Source organism: Stigmatopora nigra, chromosome 3 (genome assembly GCF_051989575.1).
Source record: "Stigmatopora nigra isolate UIUO_SnigA chromosome 3, RoL_Snig_1.1, whole genome shotgun sequence".
NCBI lineage: Eukaryota > Metazoa > Chordata > Actinopteri > Syngnathiformes > Syngnathidae > Stigmatopora > Stigmatopora nigra.
This window is the reverse complement of record NC_135510.1, coordinates 4267231-4288971: the sequence shown is the minus strand read 5'-3', so window position 1 is coordinate 4288971 and position 21741 is coordinate 4267231. Positions and strand designations below refer to the sequence as shown.

At 38.6% G+C, this 21741-nt stretch overlaps 2 protein-coding genes across 6 annotated transcripts in view; one reads left to right on the top strand and one right to left on the bottom strand.

Moving 5' to 3' along the window:
* Positions 1-408: 408 nt before the first annotated feature.
* rec114 (REC114 meiotic recombination protein) lies at positions 409-9464 on the bottom strand. 3 transcript variants are annotated; one of them, XM_077712615.1, is made up of 6 exons: positions 9334-9464; positions 6249-6338; positions 3897-3980; positions 3519-3692; positions 2193-2273; positions 409-1128 (listed from the first exon to the last, which is right to left on the bottom strand). In XM_077712615.1, exons 1-6 carry the CDS (start codon positions 9412-9414, stop codon positions 964-966), a joined length of 675 nt encoding a protein of 224 aa, XP_077568741.1. In that variant the 5' UTR covers positions 9415-9464; the 3' UTR covers positions 409-963. The 3 variants fall into 3 exon arrangements, with proteins under 3 accessions (XP_077568741.1, XP_077568742.1, XP_077568740.1); XM_077712616.1 differs by lacking the exon at positions 9334-9464 and adding an exon at positions 7605-8047 and having other exon boundaries at positions 2193-2261; XM_077712614.1 differs by lacking the exon at positions 9334-9464 and adding an exon at positions 7605-8042.
* The window catches only part of hcn4 (hyperpolarization activated cyclic nucleotide-gated potassium channel 4), a 73111-nt gene continuing 59378 nt past the window's right edge, over positions 8009-21741 (top strand). For 2 of the 3 annotated variants that reach the window (XR_013325796.1, XM_077712611.1), the window contains exon 1: positions 9760-10611. Coding sequence is in view for 1 of the 3 variants with exons in the window: in XM_077712611.1 (XP_077568737.1) it covers positions 9869-10611 (743 nt within the window). In the remaining 2 variants the exon portion in view is untranslated. Of the gene's footprint in view, positions 8253-9759; positions 10612-21741 lie in introns of those variants that run through there. The other variant, XM_077712613.1, reaches the window with a different exon arrangement.

The following is a 21741-nucleotide window of genomic DNA, read 5'->3' as shown; positions in this document are numbered from 1 at the left end:
ATATATATATATATATATATATATATATATATATATATATATATATATATATATATATATATATATATATATATATATATATATATATATATATATATATTAGTCTTCTTCCTCTTGAACATTTGTACAGCATATCATGGTCATTTAATGTTTGATTTCGTGACGATGAGTCCACTTTTAATAGATCTTTTATGGTGAAGCACAGGCTTCAGTGACTGGCAGTATTGAAAATTTAATGAAGAGTGAATACAGAAATGTAATGTGTTAAAATGAACTAAATATCAATGGTATGTGTATTATTTGGATTTCCTTTTGAGAGTAACTTAGTGTCTTGTATATGTTGCAGTATGAGTGTTAAAATGATAGAAAATCTTCTGTGTGGAAAAAAAAAGATATTTTTTTTAAACATTTCCTAATTTAATGAATATTTTTATTTTGTATTTTTCTTTGACTATATAGCATGGCTATAATCCTATGCAAAATGTATTCTTGAATAGATTAAATGGAGGGCAGTTTGTTTTCATCTGCCAAGCTTTAATATGGTGGGATCCCTTGGAAGCTGGCATAGCGACATTAACTGCTGTAGCTGCATGACTCCTCCTCCTTTCAATACAATGTACCGACGATGTGTGTTGCGATGGGAAATGGACCTGCGTTGTTGTGTGATCAGAGGGACCAGAGTATATAGCCACGATCAAATATGAATAAGACCAATATTTTTTTTCTGAATAAAAAAATTCAAAAACAATCTTTTTGGAATGCCTTGTTGAAGTTGAGTGTTAATCCAATCAAGAATCTGATATGTTCTAAATACTAATGCACAAATACAAAGCGGGTGACATTGGCAGCGCAAAGCGAGCAAAACTCCTACGTAGGGTAACAGCGTGGGAAAAAAACAGCAAACAAACACAAAAGCGCAGCTCTAACTTGACCTCTTCTATGCCTTCAGTTGTTAATGATGACTCACTCTTCGAGTATTTTCTTTAGCTCACCCTCCACCTGATCCACAAAAGCCGGGAAGCTGGGATCCAGCAGACAAATGCGAACGAAGGCGTCCAGGTCTCGGGGTTGTGGAAGCGCGTGACGGTACAGCCCAGGCAACGTCAGTGGCGCAATTCCCAAGAGGTTCTGGTGAAATTTAAAAGCTAATGTTGGCACAACAAAATTCTCAAAGGACCGAAACATTTTGCTTTATACTATGTCCCAAGTTCCAAACTTAATTAAAATTCGGGTTTAAATTTTATTTTCCTTTCATGTTGTCTATCACTCCCACCTGTACTTGTCAGTCTGGCCCCCTTGTCTTAGCTTCCTCTAGTCATTTGTGTCTTGTCCAGATGAGCCCTTTGTGTCTCGTTAGTTTGCATGGTCAGTTTTAATGTTTTTTAATATTATGATCATTTAAAATGTTAATTCATTAACCCTTTATTGGGCAAGTTACCATTGAAATTTAATCACATCAAATTTTGGGTTATGTAGGCCACTATATTAATATTTGTGACCATAAAATGTCCCCATACTGGTGTATGTATTTTGCCAGATTCCAATTATGATTAGAATATTTTAAAATGTGTAATTATTATTTTTATATAATTATTTATACATGAAATACAAATTAACACATATTTTCATAAAAAACAATATTAAGTGTTTGATTTTTTTAAATTAAAAAATATATTATATATTAGTTATTTAAAATTTAAATTAAATGTATTAATTTTGTAAATTAACTTAATGGCTCCCATTGATGATGAAAGATGGATAAACTAGTACTTTGGTTTTGGAAATGTTTGATTTACAAATGTTACTATGTATTTATTTTAAATGAGTCATTGGTTACAAATGAGTTAATGTAATGCTTCATAAAGGGTTAAAAAAAACATGTTTACATAAGTATATTTTTGAATGTGTTTTTGTTTTTTTACCAATATCTGTAAACGATTTTATTTTTTCTGTTGTAGTAAAATATGGATTGTTTGATGTCAATTAAAATAAAGTAAATCCCCCATTGGAGAAAAAAAAACAGCATAACTTTTGAATAGTTGGTCATTTACTTTTTGATTAGTGGGAAGAACCCATTGAATTGGAATCCAGATTTTTGTGGAGGGGGTACAATTGATTTTTTTTAGGCTCAAACGCTCTTGGCCACCTTGTTTTTGAGTTATTATTGGCTAAAAATGACTTGAATCAAATACCTCAGCAAGGCGCTTGATTGACAGCGATCCTTCCACAACCTCTGGTTCAGCCCCGGCTGCCTCACCCTGCTGTGGACACGGCTTCACACACAAAATTAAATGAGAAAACTGTGACCAGAAACAGCACGACATCATAGAGTGGAGAGCCTAATCAATTGGCTTCATTACTAATTGAAAAATATCCAGCTCCCCCCTTCCCCTCTCTTTTGCTCTTTTATCTTTACTGGGAACCCCTTCAGTCTGTCTCTTTTCTAAAAAGGCCACATTCCACCCTATTGGCACGGTGACCACCTTTTTTTTTTATCTCATTCGCTTCCTCTGTCACACATGAACTAATCTCACAACCTATTATTAGATGAAAATACCCAAATAAAACATCCTCAAGGAATTAGAGTAGAGATGTTCCAAAATAGAACCACTACCACCCAATAGTCTTCTGTGTAATTGTGATTTACAGTAGCAATATTACGGTATTTATTTTTAGCACTGGGTTGTTATGCGAATTATCATCAGATTGAGAAGTTGGTTACACGTAATCAATACAGGATATTTTCAAATAGAAGCTAATGGTTATATTTTTGATATCCAGATATTAATATAAAGGTATTAAACTGACGAAATAGTCAAGAACATAGTGACTGCATCAGTGCATCATAGTCCCTCAAGCTGCTGCAGCAGCAATGTGACCTCTAAAGATGACAGTGTTGTAAACAGCCCCATCTAGTGCCCAAGTCTGTGAAGCTGACCTAGTTGAGACAATCCAAATATATCAGCTGTCATCAACAGTCTTTGTCATTATCACTGCAGCGAGATAGCAGTTCGCTTTACTATTATAGGATCACATATGAATTTTAAAACAAATGATTAAAGAAACTAATCACTTACATTATATAACCAGTAATGCAAATACAATGTGTGAAAAATCCAACCCCCCTCAAGACAGTCCATACATTATAACTGATTTCCCATTACTAGTATGTAGGATTAAGTTATCAGTAACCAAAGCTAACACAGTAATATATTTGTAATTTTAGCAATTTATTAGGATTTTTTAGTGGTATCATCTATTCAATAAAACGTGCATAAAAACAGAAATAAAACGAATTTCAACCCAATGCTTCCAACGTCCTTCCCACCTTTATTTCATATCTTACATGGGCAATCACTTCTGTGATTGCTAAGAAAAATATTACCACTCTCCCTCCCCAAATGGTGACTCTAAATAGATTCTCAACGTTCACTTATAGGGAGGGGGTAGTGTATAATTAAAGTAAAAAAAAAAATCTTATAGAATTTTAAGTCAAAATGAATTGTAAAATGGGTCACCTGCGTCACAGCCACAGGGACTTCAGCAGGGGGCTGATTATTTGGCGGCAGGGCGTCTTCTAGAGTGTTGACGGGCACATACTCCCGGAGTCTTTCTGCGGCACTCAAGCACTCTTTGATGGCTTGTGCCTTGTTACTGCCGTCAAACTGCATCCTGATCATGTAGCCCGATCCCTGAGGAAACACGTTCAATTTCGTTGCTGTCACTCCAAGTCACGACTTGAAAAATCATTTTTATTTCTTTTGTTATCTTTATGAAATCACCATCTCATTATAACATAAGCAAGATTGTGAAGAATGCTTTTTTATGGAACACAAAGCAAAAAAAAAAAGCCAATGGACAATAACTGACAGGCACCAAAAAAATAAATAGCTTACTTTTACGGAATTGCGAAGCAGCAGGTTGTCTGATTTCTGATGAGCTTTGAGAATATTTCCAGCACCAATTAATGGAATTGTCTCCTGTAAAAGCAAAAATGGAAAAGTATGTACATTTTTGTATTGTATCATTTTCATTGGAAATACATGAGACGGACAGCATTACACAAAGCCATTTGATATTCGACCCATTACTATAACTCAAATCTGTCAGCAGGGGTCTCTATTTTCTCAGTTACTTTTGAGGTCCTGCTAGGCTATGGAAAGTCCTTCATTTTGACGCAAGGATTAAAACAGAAAAGTGAGTAGTGGTGTGATGGGGAGCAACCTGGTCAAATGATTATGCAATTATGGATGCTGTTTGAAGTGCATGCTTGTAGAAGCTACTTCTGGTATTCTGGGTTTCTCCCACATTCCATAACAAACATGGAGTTCATAAAGACCCTACATTAGGGGTCAGTAACCTTTTTTGACGAAGACAGCCATAAACAATTCATATTTTCAAATATTATTTGTTGAGAGCCATACTCAGAATTTAAAAGTAAAAGTACATGAAAATGTGAGCATTAATTATTCATTTCACCATTTTGAAAGGAACAGAAAAATCTGAATTCTTTTGAGAACATTATTTCACTGTTGCTAATCAATGAGTAACAATGAGAGAATGCATGCAGAAGAGCCTAATAATGAAAAATTATGATTTAAAAAGTTGGAGAGCCATATACACCTATCAAAAGAGCCACATATGGCTTCCGAGCCATATATCTTTAATTTGTTGTTTTAAATAAAACATGTTTTCCTTTACAAAAGAGGTATTGTGATTTGCATACTCAAGTTTGAGTAACCTATAAAAAAACACCACCCAATTAATAGGTCAAATGATCTAACATTTCTTGCTATGGTGACTCAGCAGCTATGTTGAAAAGAAGCAACTTTATTTTTAAATTGACATCTGTTTGCAGTCAAACCACTGTTAAAACTGCTGAAGGTCTTAGCTAAAGTCACACTATTCTTTCAAGCAAAAAATAAATAAAAAATACAGTTCACAGCATCCACTGAGCCTTATCATGTGGCTTGTAGGCCTCCTAAGCTGACACAATTTGAAACTTCCTTGAGCGTTTACAGCTGAAATCTTTAATAGAGTCTTCTATCATTTTTGGTCAAAAGCTAGTTGCAATTTGACCTGAATTCCAGACTGACTGTTCCACACATGCTATTTGAGATTAAAGACATTCATGATTTAAAAAAAAATGTATGTTTATATATACCTATATACATTTTTTTTAAAGCATGGTCAGATACATACAGGTTGAAACTTTGCAGTCTGGAAATGGCAAGGTTAAAATATTTTCCCAAGTTAAAGCAATAATATACTAATAATAGCAATAATTAGGTAAAGGGTAAAACTATGTAATACTTCAAAAGTAACCAGCATGTATGACAACTTTAACACATGAATTATTATTCCTTTTTTATCTATAATATTGTTGTATATGATAAACCCACCTAGCATCCGACGAGCATCGTCATTTGGAAAGCGGCATCACTAATTAATTGCAATGTTATTAAATCTTGCAATCTATAATGCAGGCAATCTACAATATAATAACAAGTGTGACACACTATAAATTGCCAACACCGCGAGCATGACATTTGCAGATCCAGCCAAGCCGTAATTTATTTTGTGAATTACATAGTAGCTAGTAGAGGTATGTGGCAACCAGTTTCATGGAATGAGCATATTGACGAGTCCAATGTGTGCATGTGGAACATCAAAATTAATTGCTGCATTGCGCAAGATGTACGGGCGGCAATTTGACGATGGCAAAGTCAATGTATTCGGTAGACTGAGATTATCGTCCAACGTTGTGTGATGAGCAGCTGGAAACTTTCACCTCTGGGAGTTTCTCCCTTAAGGCACAGGAGGGATTTAAGACTCTTTTTGTCCCTCCTGACACAGCAGCAATCTTAAAACAATTAAACAAACCAAACAAAGCCGGCATGGGCTTATAACCTCGTTAGCCTTTGAGAAATGTGTTATCGATGGCATGATAAACAAGTAATCTGCAAATGCATGTTGGTGTGCGCAAAGTTTGCACAAAATGACTACAGTGGAAACAAGTCCGGAAGCCACAATGGACTGACTATAGGTCGTAAATGTGCACTTTCATTTGGAGATGGGGGCTTATACCTGGGAAGTTTCTGTATTTTTACTTTTCTGTCTATGATTTAAATTCTAGCAGTATGTTTCTAAAATAATGCATCACAACAGAAAATACTGTCAAAGAAATTCATCCTTGCATTAGTGAGTTAAACAACAACAAACATCCAAGAGTTGAATGACTCTCTTACCAGACATTCCTGTCCCTGTACAACTATCAAGTATCCTGGCTCCGAGATCGTGAAGATAATTTCAGGTCCCCCTCTTTTTGCTTCAAAAATCTGTTGGTGTTAGAAAAAAATGTTTTTTAAAAATAGGATATCATTTAAAAATGGCATTGTACACAAATAACACAGATGAACTGGCAACCATTCACACACTAAATCAGCGATAGGGAACCTATGGCTTGGGAGCCACATGTGGCTCTTTTGATGGGTGCCTATGGGTCTCCGCTAAACTCTGAGCTAAAATTTGGACACTACGTCTAGAGTCACTTTAATCTTCCAGTTTTTAATTAAACTTTTCTGCATGCATGCATCCCATTGATTAGCATCAGGGTAACACTTTTTTCAACATAATTCTGAGACTTTTTCTACTTTAAAGGCAGTGAAATGACTAAAAATGCATATGTTATCATATATTTTTACTTCTAGTAAATTCTGAGTATGGCTCTGAATGAATAACAATTGAAAATATGAATTGTTTATAGCTCTCTCGCTGTCAAAAAGGATCCCGACCCATGCACTAAATGTTTCACTCTATAAAATGAATTTATGTGTTAGCGAAAAGCCAGACTACACCATAGACTGGTCGCCAGTCAGTCATAGGGTGCACAGAGAGACAAACAACCATCTGCACCCCCAATCATACCACCACCAGCTGGGAATTGAGCCCACGCCTGCCCAGACCAAAGTTAGGCAGGTGAACCACTACACCATGAGGCGGTCTTAATATTCAAATTAAACCATATAAAACAGAACAAAACAAAAGGTAAGATTGGGTTTAGTTCCCCTTTTAAACATGTAGTGAACAGGGTTAAATGTATTTACAATAAATTGAGCCCAACATCTGTTTGTCAAGTACAAAACAAATAAATACATCCATGGAAATTTGTCTCACTGAGAATGGGAAGTGAGTCAGTGAGTAATTGTGCTAGTATACTATCCTTTTTTGGGGCTCCTGTTATTATGGTGCATTTTGGCTCACTGTCACTCTGTGATAGCTTGCCAGGTGGTTCAGTAAAAAAACACAGTCACTGTAATTGCTTCTATTGACAGATAAAACAAGGGGGAATCTTAAGGCACAAAGCAGGAAATAAACCATATTTCTTTGGACTGATTCTGTATATTTACGCACGCGATGAACAAAAAGAGAAATTATCACATTATCACACTATCACATTTGAAAATAAACATGAAGATCCAGTGGTCCAGACAACACATTTCAAAGCATATTATGATAGTTAAGTACAACTAGTATGAGTAAGTTTTGAGGACACACTTCGAGGCTAGTCAATGCAATAATTATTGTGATATGTGGACATTTACCTTCCAGGATTCCCTCTTGTCAGTCTCACCAGTGGCTAGAATGAGCCGTCCATAACGTTTTAAACACCACTTCATACAGCTAGCCATTTTAAATGATTGGTTATTATTCGAATCTGATGTATTCCTCGTGTATTCCTTTCGGGGAAATGTTTATAGGTATTTCGCTAAACAGATGTTCCCACTATCTAGTTGTCCTGGGGGGGTTTGGCGTTTACAACTTTACGCTAGGAAAATTTCGCACATTTGTTTCCGACGAAGCGTTTTATTTACAGTTTATATTGTTGCATAGTTACACTACTACAAGGAAATTATTAAGTTTCTTGACGAACTTTTATCTAACTAGAAAGATAAACAGGTAGATGACCCCGATTCATTTTTGGTCATTGAAGGTTTCTTGTTGCTAGGCAGAATATGCCAAGCATCTCTCTGCTAAAAAATATTTTTATTAATTAGATATCATTAATATTGCCCAAAACTAGCATTTTGAGGGGAGGAGATAATTACTTTTGTTTTTCAATACTCTTCTACCAACGAGAATTATTTTTCAGAGTTTAGTTGTTGTTTTTTGGTCAAGTTTGAGTTTCGGAAATGTCGGTTGGCTTTAAAAATGGCGCCTGCATAGCTAGACAACTTTCCTTGAATTCTTTCGTGAGTATATATTATTATTATTTTTGTTAAACTTGCAACGATGTTGCTATTATAAAAAATTAAATATGAAAAAATAATACTCAAAACTCTGTTCGCTGCTTTCCCCTGTGAGCAATTTGAATATTCAACTTCCTTTGGCTAAATCAAAACATCCCCATAAGGAAATATGTGACCTACATGGAATAAGCTTTATTCACAATTGGGTAGATACATGACAAACACTATAGAAAACCGAGATCGGCTGTATTGTACTGTGTTAGTTTAAATGCTTGGAAAAGTATGATACATAGTATAGATGCCTGGGTTAACATACCATTTTGAGATCACACACACGAACGCACACAAACACACACAATGTGTTTTATTTTATCATTCTTGGTTATTCTCCTGTCATGTTTTGTGTTTTGGTCTGGTTTTAATCTGGTCGATTTGTCTGTATGTATTGTCATTTTGATCATCAATTGATGTCAGCTATTGTCGCCTGTTTTCATTGAATGTGTCAAGGCATGAACTTGTATCTTGATCTTGCAAGAGGAACTCTTGATTACAGTATATATCAATAACTAGGCATTTCTATTAATATACTGGGAATCATCTGAGAGCTTCGTCTCTATTATAAAAGTAGATTATTTCCAAATGAAATTTTGAAACAGCGCCACCTGGGGTCGAATCACCCCAAACGTGACAACAAACCCCACTCTCCCTTCCGGTATAACTTACTGGCAACAAGTAGTAAGTAGTATGTGCAAAAAACGTGTTTCAATCCAACCTTGACCCAATTGTAATCATCTTAACTCGCAGATGATTGATCCATAATTACTCGCAATGATTGCAATTACTCCCAATTAGAGAAACCAGCATTTATTTCATATGTATCCCTTATGAATACGTGTATTGTTATCCTTTTTTGGAGGCCGCTCGGGGTTTGAACCTGGGTACCTGTAGCCTGCTCAGAGAGAGCATCATTTTAAGAATGGGAAGCACATTTCGCCTTTCAACAAGGTGGGCTGAGCTTGAGCCCCCTTCGCTCCTATGGCAACCCAACCCGATCATGCATATTCACACGTTCACCTAAACTCGCCTCGGCCTCTCCGGATGGATGGAATGGGGGTGATGTCAGCGCGTGAGCCCCGTGGAACGCCGCGTGCGTGTTCCCCACCATGATTGTGGTCTCGACGACGTCTCGGTGAGAAAAGCCAGCCTCGCTTCGGACCCCTCCGTACCGCCTGCCCACCTCTCCCCTCCCTCACATGTCAGGCAAAGGTGACTTTCAGGCAGTTTGTTGGAGAGGCGCAAGGATGTGCGCCGTGGCCGAGCGGACCGCCCAGGCTGTGCGTGAGGAGGACGCACGCGAGCTGCCAGGTAGCCGAATTGTCATTTAAAAAAAAGGAGCCCCCCAAATGTGCCGTTCGTTTTATTAGGAGCCACCGCCACCACCACGACCACAATCCCCACCATCCCCACTATCCTCATCCCCATCCCCAGGAGCAGCAAGGCGAGCGTGTCATGTGTTGCAGGCTTTCGGGGAGCGCTCACAAGCAGATCAGAAGCACCACCCGGGGCTGCTCTTTTTGCCCAAGCGATCTGGATTGCTTCCATTTTCGCTCCGTGGCATAATGGACAGGTTGCATTCGTCCATGCGTAAACGCCTCTATAGTTTACCCCAGCATATCGGACACAAACCGTCCATCATGGGCGAAGGAGAAGACGCGGACAAGGACACGCGAAGGAAGAGCATCCGGATGAAACCCCTGCCGTCGCCCACCTCCGGGGGCAGCTGTAGATGCTTGGGGGAAACCAGGAGCGGCGAGTCGCTCATTATGGAGACCGACATCGGGAGACCGATCAAGACCAGTTCCAATGGAGACTGTCGGAGGTTCAGGGGCAGCCTCTCGTCCATCACCAGTCGCCATGTGCACGACTCGGACTCGGCGGAGGAGAGGCGTCTCATCGCCGAGGGGGACGTCACCCCGAGCGAGGAGAGCCCCCCGAGGGTAATCGGTGAGGGCGCCACGGAGCAAGGCGGCGCGCAAGGGGCCGGCGGGGGGGACGCTTCTTCCAGCGGCGGTGGAGGTGGCGGTGGAGATGGAGGTGGCGGTGGAGGTGGTGCACCCCCGAGCGAGTCCCAAGCGGACAGCCGGCCCGGCTTCATAAAGTTGGATGGGATTGATCAGATATTGCCCGACGACGAGCGCTTGTACCAAGCCGGCTTCATGCACCGGCAATTCGGGGCCATGCTCCAGCCGGGGGTCAACAAGTTCTCCCTGAGGATGTTTGGAAGCGAGAAGGCGGTGGAGCGAGAACAGGAGCGGGTTAAATCGGCAGGATTTTGGATTATTCACCCTTACAGTGATTTCAGGTAAGTAGAACGCACTCTGTCACTTTGCAATGTGGATGTCTTTTGATCACTTCGACCCCTATTTTTGGGGGGTGATAAGAATATATTCAAGAAACATAATGGGAAAAATCAAGCTCAGGATAGTATAGAATATTATTTTTATATGTAGTTGTGGCTGTATAACTCCACTGGTTGCAGCCTTCCAGTGTAGAGTTTGTATGTTGCTTTGTTTTCTTCGAGTACACTGGTTTCCTCCTCTATTCCAAGAGATTAATTCAGGTTTAAATTGTCCTCACGTTAACTATAGAGTCAATATTTATTGCACATGCTGTGCAGGTGGTTACAACCTGTCGATTTTAAACTCCTTGCATAAACTCTTGTGAGCCGTAATAGGCCCACTCACCTTAGGTTTTCTACCTGAGCCTATTACAATGAACACTGATTCTCCCCAGTTCATTTTTCCCCATTTAATGTTAGGAAATATATTTAAAATAAGCAAAGGTCTCTCCGTCATGCGGAACCTAGGTTTGCTTAAAATGCATGTTATTCTTGAGAAATCTACATTTAATGCATTCTTTCCCAAGCAGGAAATTTAGTCAGTTCAAAACAATTGAAACCTATTGGCTAATTTCTCCCTAGACTTTACGAAGCATGCGGAATTTGTACGAGGAGTACACTTTATATTTTATATTGAAAGTTATTACACATATTTAAATTTAAAAACCTCAACTGTAAGATTAACAGCAGCAGTATTTTTGCCATTATGCAGATCCCTTAGTGCCCTTGAGATTGTTATTGGCCATATGCATCTTGATTGATAACCACATGAACAGCTTGGCCTTTTATTTTGGCTGGGTACACTTTTGTAAGGCAACCCAATACTTTTGAACACCATCTGTGTGATTTGTGCATATATATTGTCAAAAAGAAAAATATTATGAATATGAAAAAATAATAACATTTGAAAAATGTCCATATAGCTTGTTAGGAAGTAATGAAAATGCCCCACCTCCTTCTACTTGCTCATTTCCTGTAGCTCGGTAATTAAGGAGGGAAATATTTAATTACAGCCAGTGTCAGATTTAGTTCACCGGTGCAGCAATTCACTGAAGCTACAATGTGATTCTGGCAAATTTCCTTTTTTTCACATTAAATCTTGTTTCATTAGCATATGATTGGCCATGAATGAATCTCATCATAGTATTCTTACTGTATAGTACTTATTAAAGTGTTTCTAACAAGATTTGTTACTGTGAGAGATATGCATACACTTTATATAGTGAACATATGCTTGGTTTATGGAAAAAAAGGCTAAATCAGATTATCATCTTCTCCAGTAAATGAATATTTATCATAATGTCAGACATCAGTGTTGGGTTTAATTTTGATTTAAGTGCAATTTGTCTTCTCAGTGAGTGAAAAATAATAGCATGAAATTGGACTAAATGTGGGACAGGTGTATAGAGAGTGTAAGAAGTCTAGTCATCCGTTATTGCCACTGCTGATCCTTGTGTGGGGGGTCATTGGGGGGGATACGTATTGAGTTTGGTCCAGGATATATCCTGGATATGTCACCACTCCAGTCCATCCAAAAGAATGGCATGAAGATCAGCTACCATTACCTACATGGTTTGTTGTTTTCACTCAACCATTTAATGTCAGCCTTTCTGATACTGGAACTAATATTTAAGCATTTTTTATACAGCTCTTTACTTGAAAATCCATGGCAGGAAAATAATAACAAGGTATGTGAAGGTTATGTTGCTGCAAGTTTTCATTTAACTTTCAGACATGCTAGAAGTTTCCCGCACTCTTTGATTTTTGATAAAAATATTTCTAAAGTGCTAAAAAGTTTTTGAGAAAAGTGTTAGATTTTGTACGTATGTTTCTTAAAGTATCATCACAGACAGACCATTTTAGTACCGAGTAAATATTATATGAATACCAGACTTGGTCTATGGGACACTGAATAGCAGGGTGCCACTGTAGTTTGAACCAATTAAAGTTACACAGATGGCCATTTTGGTCATGCTCCTTCCTTACTGTTTGACCCTCTTGCTCTGCCGATTTCTTTTGCTCTCTTACTCACCGTGTTAAATGTCACCAGAGAGGCTCATTTGGGGCTCGGGGAGAGCGTCCTCATACCAAAAGGTCAGAGGTTTGGCTCTGGCCCTCGGTTTTGAAATGTCTTTTTGAGGGGGGATGCAGAAACAGGCTGTGGTACTGCTCTTGCTGCATGCAGATGATGCTTTATGTGTTTAAAGCTCTGTGAACAAAATCTAGAAATAAAAACATACTGATAGGCTCCTCCAAAAAGGAGGAAAAAAAACAAAGTTAACTTGGTACCCAAAGTTGGTATGTTCTTTCCGACTAGTAACAGGGAAAAGGCAAGGAACACCACTTTTAATGCACCATTTCACAAGTAAATGAAACTATAATGGATCATTACTGAGCTACCTCTCCGAGGAAATCCATGTCATTAGTCGTTTGTCATTAAAGTAAAAGAAAAGTTTTTTTTCCTGAAATAATGGGAAAGTTAGATGCAAGTAGCAATGGCGTGCCATGTCAGAGAAATGACACTTACACGTCAAGATGACTTTCAGCTTGTATTTGAGTTTTAATGCGCTGAGGGGGAAATGCTACTTTGGACACCTACATTCTCCAAAATCAGGATGAACATGAGACAAGATGAGCTTAATTAAACTACACAGGGATCTGAGTGGGACCTTTTTAATGGGGCCGGCAAAGAGAAGGGTCGCTGTGACGAAAAGTTTTATTCCCATGTCTGCATCAAAGCTTTAGTGCTATAAGCTCAAATTAGAGTGTCACAAGGAATCTCGTAGTCGTCACCGCGCCAGAATTCGGCAGAAATCTTCCCTTGTCAAGTATTGTGTAACACTAAGAAGCGGGGAGGAGCGGTATCCAGCCATGGAAAAAGACGGATTAAAAATGGCATCATAATCCAATCTACAGCTTCATTTTCCACATCCAAAGCCCAGCAGTCGCCTTCCGCGAGATGCGGTCAACGACATGGTGACACTGAGCACCCTAAAAAAGATTCTTTTAAACGAGAAAGCCTTTTAAGACCACTTGAACCAAAAATATCTGCTGATAAGAGTTGTTATTCCTGTTACTCCACATTGTGTCGCATTAATACTTATCAATGCTACTCTAAATATCCGTGGTCAATCTGTGAGGGTCCAAATTGTGATCTGGAATTTGATTTCTTAAAATTTGTACCGATTTCTACGAGCCAAGTTCTTGCTAGATACACAGCCTTCCATTTTAAAATATTTGAACAAGAAAATGGGTTTATTTGGGAAATTGTTTCAACTTTAAAATGAACATTTAGTTTTGTTGTTTTCTCCTTCATCCACTGTTGTAACCTAATTCTAGTTGAGCTCCCCAAGTGGCTTTAAAATCAGTAATGTCTCATTGACTTTTAATTACTTGAATTGCACGCCATTTATTTTAGAGTAGTACCTCCGAGCTGTCTGCCTGTATATAAATAAAAGACGGAAACAAAGTGGTTTCAAAGAACCGCTGAGAGGTTGGAGGGATTCACTTGCAGACTCCTGCAAAAGGGATTTCACTGATTGACAGAAAGTGGAGGACGACCAAGGCACATTTCCCATATTAGGGCCAGGGGGCTTAACACAATCTTGGCTGTAAATGAAGGGAGGAAAAAGTTAGAATGTGTAACACTTTCCTTTCTCTTGGGGAAAATGTGAAAGACTTTCCAACAGGTGTGTTTTGAAAACTCCAAATCATTAGATATTTAAAAAGCACTCTCTCATTGGAAGGCTACATCCTAATATTGTGCCTCGTTGTTTGTCTGGAGCCCAGCACACAGGGCTGTGGCATTGATAGAATACATCCGGATATTTCTCTGAGCAAAGAGAAAAAACAGCTGGTTTTCATCTAGAGGGCTCATTGTCTGAGCAGGGAAACATTTGTCCACTCGGCATTGAACATTGGATCTACTACTGCTGAAGATCTAAATAATAGTAATGATCATAATATTGTCATGAGATTCTTCCATAGCATTTTAGTATCTCTTTGAGGCCATCATAGTCCTTCTGGAAAATGTTCGGCTAGCTCAAGCATTTGTATAAGACAAGAAGCGAGTGCTGTGTGTCTACCTCGGGAAGGAACGACAACCTTGGATATTTCACAGCGGTTGATCATTGCTGATTTGAGTGTGTTTTGGTATTGATTTGTTTGGCTCTGAAGGATGGCAGTGAGCATGCCATTGTCGAGTGTATTGAAAAATGAGATGTGTGGACACGCACTGTCGTGATGAAGGGTGCTGTGGCTCTCTTTCGATGGTGGTTACCTTACAAAAAGGTTAAAGGTAGATTGTAAAAGCCTCTCGGTGTAGCTATATTATGCATCAACCTTCCGTGTAATGACACCTTTTGATGTTTATGAGACTTGCTAGCAAGATTTAAATGTTTTAATGAGTAACCTCATGACTCTGCCGACTAACAAAGTAGAGCGGATCCTCAGTTATTAATGACATACTGGTCCTTTGGTGGTGGCATAGCCCAAATGTGCCAATAAATTGAAAGGCATCACACATTAGTAAGACATAATCATAGTAAATATTTGTCCCTCCAAGCCCGAGTGGTGGCTCAGTGGTTTGAGCGCCCTGCTGCCGTTGTGGTGGCCTAGGTTCTTTACACACCTGTGTGGATTGTGTCAGGAAGAGCATCTGGTGTAAAACTTGTGCCAAATCTATCATGCGGATGGACAGTTTTGCTGTGGCGACCCCTGAAAGATAAAATGAAAGTCAGTCATTTGTATGACCTCTGTAATATATCAACATTTACAAGTATATAAGCAGCGGAAATTATTGGTGAGGCTCCAGGCATGAGACCACATCCTGTAGCACAAGCCTTAAAGTGGCACACATAAAAAAGTACATGTGTAGATTTAAATATTGCGTCATTTATTTACTGTATGCTTGGTATGGCTTAGTTAAGAACCAGAAAGTGGCCAACTCGCGATAAGCTTGAGCTTGCTTGCATCCTCAACGCTCCCCATATTAGTGGATGTGGAGAGAGAACAATAAGTATACTAGTCACATTAGTAATGTCACACTGTGACCAATTTTAAAACCTATCGTTTGCAGAAATAATTCTTTTCTCAAAGCGATTGCAATCAAAATATGACATACGTCACCCACTTCAACCTTTCACACACTCCGATTGCTATCTTTCCTATGCATGAAACTGTGACAAATATTGAGAAGGACTTTAGTGCCTCTTCAATAGTAGTAGGACACAAAAGAGTAAGTATATTAAAACGATATCAAAAAACCCAGGCTAATGAAAGCAGAACTAGTTCACGGTAATGAAACCCTTTGGATTTAAGACGCATGAATGAACTGAACTACATCATGTCAGCTTTTGCCTTTTAATGGAACAATCTCTCATAGTGCTAATCTGCAAAGAGGTGCAACACACTCAGGTTATACAGCTCCTGAATAGCCGGCCACCGCCCCTTCCCCCTAACCAGTTTATGTTGAATAACTCCCTCGTTTAATTTAGCAACAGTTAAACGTAGGGATTACAGAGAGTTCTGGCCCAGTCCCGAAAGTATGCTAGTCGAAATAGGCTGCCCACTCTCATCCACAAATATTGAGCCAAGAGATTATTATGGCCCAATTTATTTAATGGAGGGAGCCCATACAGAGTGTGTTTGGCTGCAGGGTGGAAGAAGGTTGCCCGTCACTATGGTGGAATGATTGAACGCTACCGTGTGACCTCCCTCACTTTGAACGAAGCAGTGCGAACGAAAGGCTGAACGACTCTAAAAAATTATTTTTTTCATTTTGCATATCAGACATTCGGATTCCCCCACCACCACCACCTTTCCATGCTGATGTCATTTAATGCTGCTTCCCGCATTAAAAGAGTTTAACCTTGTGACGGTAATCTGGAGGCGAGATTATATTGATTGATTGGACATCATATACATTTTGAAAATGGGCAAGCCAGCTGCTGTGGTTGATGTATTTGACTTGCCTAACAAATGTAATGTTGTGTGTCCTTCCCACTCCGTCATCTTCTGCACTGCCACATCAATTTATAATCTCCCCAGGTGTATACACACTCGCCTGCCAAGACCACTTTTAACACCTTCAATACCACAGTTACTTTATATCCAAAAACCCTGAGTTGGGAAAGTTGACGCTCTGAGCAGAATCTGCCATCACTTTAATTTCACTCAATGGTTTGGTTGGGGTCGATTGAGGCAACATTTCTTATGCTTCCATGACAGCAACATTCAATAAGAAATGATTACATTCCCTTTTTTTGCGAGACTTCTGAACTGACAAAAAGATCCAATTTAAACATTTTTCTTCTATCTGCAGACTCCTAAAATCAATTGTATTTTACTAGTGGGTATAACGTTTAAAGGGGGCTTATTAGAAAATGTAATACACTCTTTAAATATTTATATGGAATTGTTCCAGTCAGATCACTTGTGTTTCCAAAAACTCGAAATGTAAAGACTATTATTACCTTGCTATTCAAATCATGATTTGGTAGGCTGAGTCAAAATTCACCAATTTTCTTGTGTTAAAGCCAAAAGCAAAGTCTGAGTACAAAGGTTTATCTTCTACTTGTCGAGATCATGTTTTAGAAGCCAACCAAAGATGTAAAATTTGATGGAAGTGACCTTCAAAAGTCATAACATTTTATTTGCCAATACATAATTTTAACGTGTGTCCGTGTTGGGGTATTTTTAACATATTCAAGTTTGAGTATTACAATTTAAGCAATTGTAACTCAGAGGTTGAAAGATGGATTCTGTCTTGCATGTGGCATGGAAGTGACCTCCGTGGACCTTTTATTTTTTTTTCCTTCTGAATTTCTATTGACACGCTCTATTTCTAGCTGTATGCCATGCATTTATTTCACTGCCACACATGCCATTGATGGTGCAAGGGGAGAAAGAGTTGGGGAAAAGGCAAACCAAACTGGAATTTTTGAGGCTGCTTCCACTTAACATATGAATTGGGCAACATGTGTCGCGGCTTACTGTTATGAAACTGACACCTCACGCTGACTATGACAGCGAACCCCGCAGTATTCTGAGAAATATGACTAATTATTGGTCGTTTTTAAGCCTATTCAAATGTGTGATTATAATTGTTTCAGTAGCTTAGCGGAACACATGATTAATAAGGGAAGGAAATATTCTACATGGAAGTTTTATAACATAATGTACTTGATAGACTTAATGGAGCACCTTCATCTTTGGTAATATTTAATCTATTAAGGCAACACAATGTCCATCTACCCATTGCCTATTCTCTATCTGCTTAAAGTGTAGTTTGTCTAGCACTGTGTAAATGACATCTTTCCTTGCTGTTGACCTCTTCATGTACACGTGCACACCTCAGCCTCTGCTATATCTCGCACACACAGGTTAACCTTTTCAGCTAAGGTCTGTGTCCCAGGTGCATACTCACACCCCTTGTCTCTCTGAAATTGATTTCTTTCTCCCCCTCAACCCACCATCACATACCTCTCCCACTAGACCTGATGAGAAATGGTCGAGATGTGATATGTCGCTTGAGGGGGCTCTCTGCGTCCAAGGAACAGTGCATTAGAAAGCACTTAAAATTAAAAAAAAATATGCTCCCACTGGGAATGGAAACAGTTTGTTAAACCTTAGAAGCAATTAGCAGAATGTGTCCAAAGGCTAAGTAGGTGCTACTTATATGTCAGTAGTCTATTTATATGTCAGTAGTTTATTTATACGTTGACTGTTTACCATAATACCCATGAAAAGTTTGACTAATTTTGATATGAATTGCAAAGTGGTTTCTCTATAAAAAGGCATTTATCAGTTTTAGACAATCTCAATGACACCAGTCAAAGTAGCCTACTAAATAACTAAATACCTCACGGCTGGTATCTAGTTGGCATTCAAGGTTAAAATGGAACCTTTTTTTCTTACATTTGAGTATTTGCACATGGAATTCTACAAAAACAGACAACAATAAGTGTTTTCTGTAAAATTTGGTTCCACTCTCATTCGATGATTCTACGTCAGAATGAAACATTTCTCCCTGGCCCGAAATGATTACTTTTTTTCAATGTATTTCACCTTCCTCTTTGAACTAGCAATCATCCTTCTCATTGACAATAAAACAAAAAAAAAAAACTTGGAAATTCTTTGACTAGGCAATGTATTAATTTTCCCCAAGAAAGCTAATGGAAAAGTATGACTTGCAGAATACTAAGTAGGGGAAATTGGCATTGTAGCTAATAAAGAAATAAAAATACTACATGTTGATTCATTTTGAACCCCAATGAAAATAGATCACCTTGTTGAATGTCTGCACTCAACATGTTAAGCTTTTTTTTTTTTTTTAAAGAAGCTCTGCCAATGTCAACATTGGTACCCAAGTAAAAGAATGCTTGTATCAAATGGAACCAACAGGGTGTCCACTCATGGACCTCTAGAGTCCAATATGCTGGATAAAGAAGTTGACGTGTGTATTTGTGTGACTCATAGATATACTTCCCTGGATCAATTGTGTTTGACTCAGGCCCACCACACGCTGGCTGTCTGCTGCACTCAAACATATGGCCATATTACCGCACACACGCGGCAGTGGTAGACGGCGGCTATTTTTCGTTCTCTTCTGCTATGTGGGCGGACTGCTGATTTATCTTCAACATCATTGTCATCATTGTTTGGAACATGTCCTAGTTTTTCTTCCCCTTTTCTTTCTACACACAAGGACAGACCCAGACACACCACGCATTGGATTGGGATGTAACTGAAGGATAGTGAAGAAATAAAATAATTATCCAGCAGTAATTTAGCATAGTATTGTAATAAGTTACGGTTACATGTACAATATATTGGATGAATTTGGTTTTAATTATATTTAGGTATTTAGGTCCTTGTTGTTGTACATGAATGTGGATTTATCTTGTGGTCACTACAATGGACAGCTATTTAAATGCTGGTTCATTATATTGAAATTCAACAAAAAAAATCAATGTGCACATATATTTTGGGCAATATGAAATATTGGAGCGTCATAGTAACCCAGTTTTCTCATTGCTAGTCGTCAGTTTTAGTAACTTAAGTATCTTCCATGTGCACTTTGGCTTGCAAACACTATTTTGAAGATAGACAAAAAAAAGGCTTTCGTCATTCCCACTCTATTTGGCTGATTACGGTCGCTGGAGTGCTGAAGATAATGACACAGCCCAGAACAAGGGCACGGGGTGACATAGACAGTGTGATCAAATTCCTGCTGTTACTGAGTCTCTACATTATCTTTGCACGTCATTGGTGATCTGAAAAAGGCAGCAAAGCTTGCTGCAATGAAGTACAGTGGAGGTAGATTTTCTTACCTAAAACACATTACGGTTCAGTTCATCATTTAACAAATCATATTTTGAATTGTGTTGAACTATGACCATAAAAAGACAATATATTGAAATTTAGATGAGAAGTTTGTATGCATGGCTATTTCAAAAATGCATTCTTCTGACAAAGCCTTTTGCCTTTCTAGTGAAATTGGTCTAAGAACACCACTCTTTTAAGCCCTGGCTTGTGTTTCCTTCTCCACACTTGTCACCATCTGAACTTTGTGACTTAACCCTAAGGACCTTCTTGGAGATAACAAGGCATCGTGATAAAAGACAGGCACAATTACCAGCAGCCGTACCACAAAACCAGAGAGGTATATGTGGGATAAGTTTAACCAAAAAAAAAAAAAATAGAACTGGTGATAACCTATGATAGTTTTACCTCTGATATCAGCTATAAATCACATTTTTACAGTATTTTTGATTAATTGCCCAACTCTATTAGTGGCACAGGCACTATATGGTGAACTGCACCTCTAGTCTTGGGCAATAAACAGCAATTATCATGGAAAAATCATTACTTATATTGCAGTTACTGTAAACGACTCCTTTCAGAGAACTGCCAACACAGTTTTCTTGGTGTTCCTTGAAAAAACCCTAAACTACCCCAAGACAGTAGAAGATTGAAATTTGAGGGAACCTAATTGATATTTAAATTGAAATATTTGTAGTACCATATTGTGGGAAGCATCTGTGCTTAAGGTGTTGGCAACTACGTTATCTTTTAATGCTCCACGTGTAGGTTATGAAATTAGTTGCAAGCCAGCATTGATGTAAAATAGGTTTAAACTGATGTGTTTCAATCTTCAGTTTTTAAACGACTGGTAAACTACAATTTTAACTGTACATGAACATGTATGCGGTTCAATAACGTTTAAACGTTTTTGACAGATGTGAATGCAAGCATGGCTGCTTGTTTTTCTACTACTAACTCTACACTCTATTGAGCTCAGGAAATTTTCGAATCATCATCTGCATGTGTGAAACCCACTTAATGTTTAAACAGTCTTCCTTCGCATACTCTCTCTCTAGGCTGTATTGACTGACTTGAAGAAATAGCTTCAGACAACAGCAAAGAAAAAAAAAAAAGAAAAAGTGATGTCCTACAACGGAATGACTTATTGATGGGGTTATTTTAGCCTCTTTGGGGAAGGTTCGTTTTACTTTCCCTAGTCTCCCTGCGGCTTTTTAACAAATCCCACTCTTCCCCCACCCTTCCACCGCAGCCTCAGGTTGGGGAGATTTGCCTCAACTTCTGATGAAATCTTCTTAGCGTAGGCTTGATAAAAAACGGCACGCCTCACCTAAATATAGCCACTTGCAACCGCACAGCCCCAGTGTCAGTGATGTGCTCACATTGTGTCTGCTGGCGGTGCTTAGCAAAGAGACACTGGCGTTATGACAGTTCATTGGAGCGGGTGATAACAAAAATAGGATTAACCCTTTTAACCTGCATTCTCTTCCTTGCCCGATGCTTAAACCTTACTGTTTACTAAAAAGCCTGTTTTAAAAAGCAACTGGGTGTTCTTTTATGGGCACTATTTTTGTTGTTGTTCTTACAGATGTTCCTTTTTCAAGTGTGACAGCCTTTTGATAGATTTACTCTGCCCACGGCTAGAAGTTAGTGTGTGTAAAAATGAAGTAATTTTGATTCCCCACCCCAACCCACTTTCTCTATGCTCACGAGAGCCTGACATGCCTCATTGTTATTCATTCCTGCTAATTCATTCTTTCAAACATGGCC

What these genes read in the sequence shown, in the direction of transcription:
- rec114 (XM_077712614.1), bottom strand. Translation starts at nt 7,691, where the DNA reads ATGGCTAGCTGTATGAAGTGGTGTTTAAAACGTTATGGACGGCTCATT. An exon ending in TGCTTCGCAATTCCGTAAAA is followed by an intron (nt 3,693 to 3,896) that starts GTAAGCTATTTA and finishes GTGTTTCCTCAG; the next exon opens with GGATCGGGCTACATGATCAG. An exon ending in CAATCAAGCGCCTTGCTGAG is followed by an intron (nt 1,129 to 2,192) that starts GTATTTGATTCA and finishes AAATTTCACCAG; the next exon opens with AACCTCTTGGGAATTGCGCC.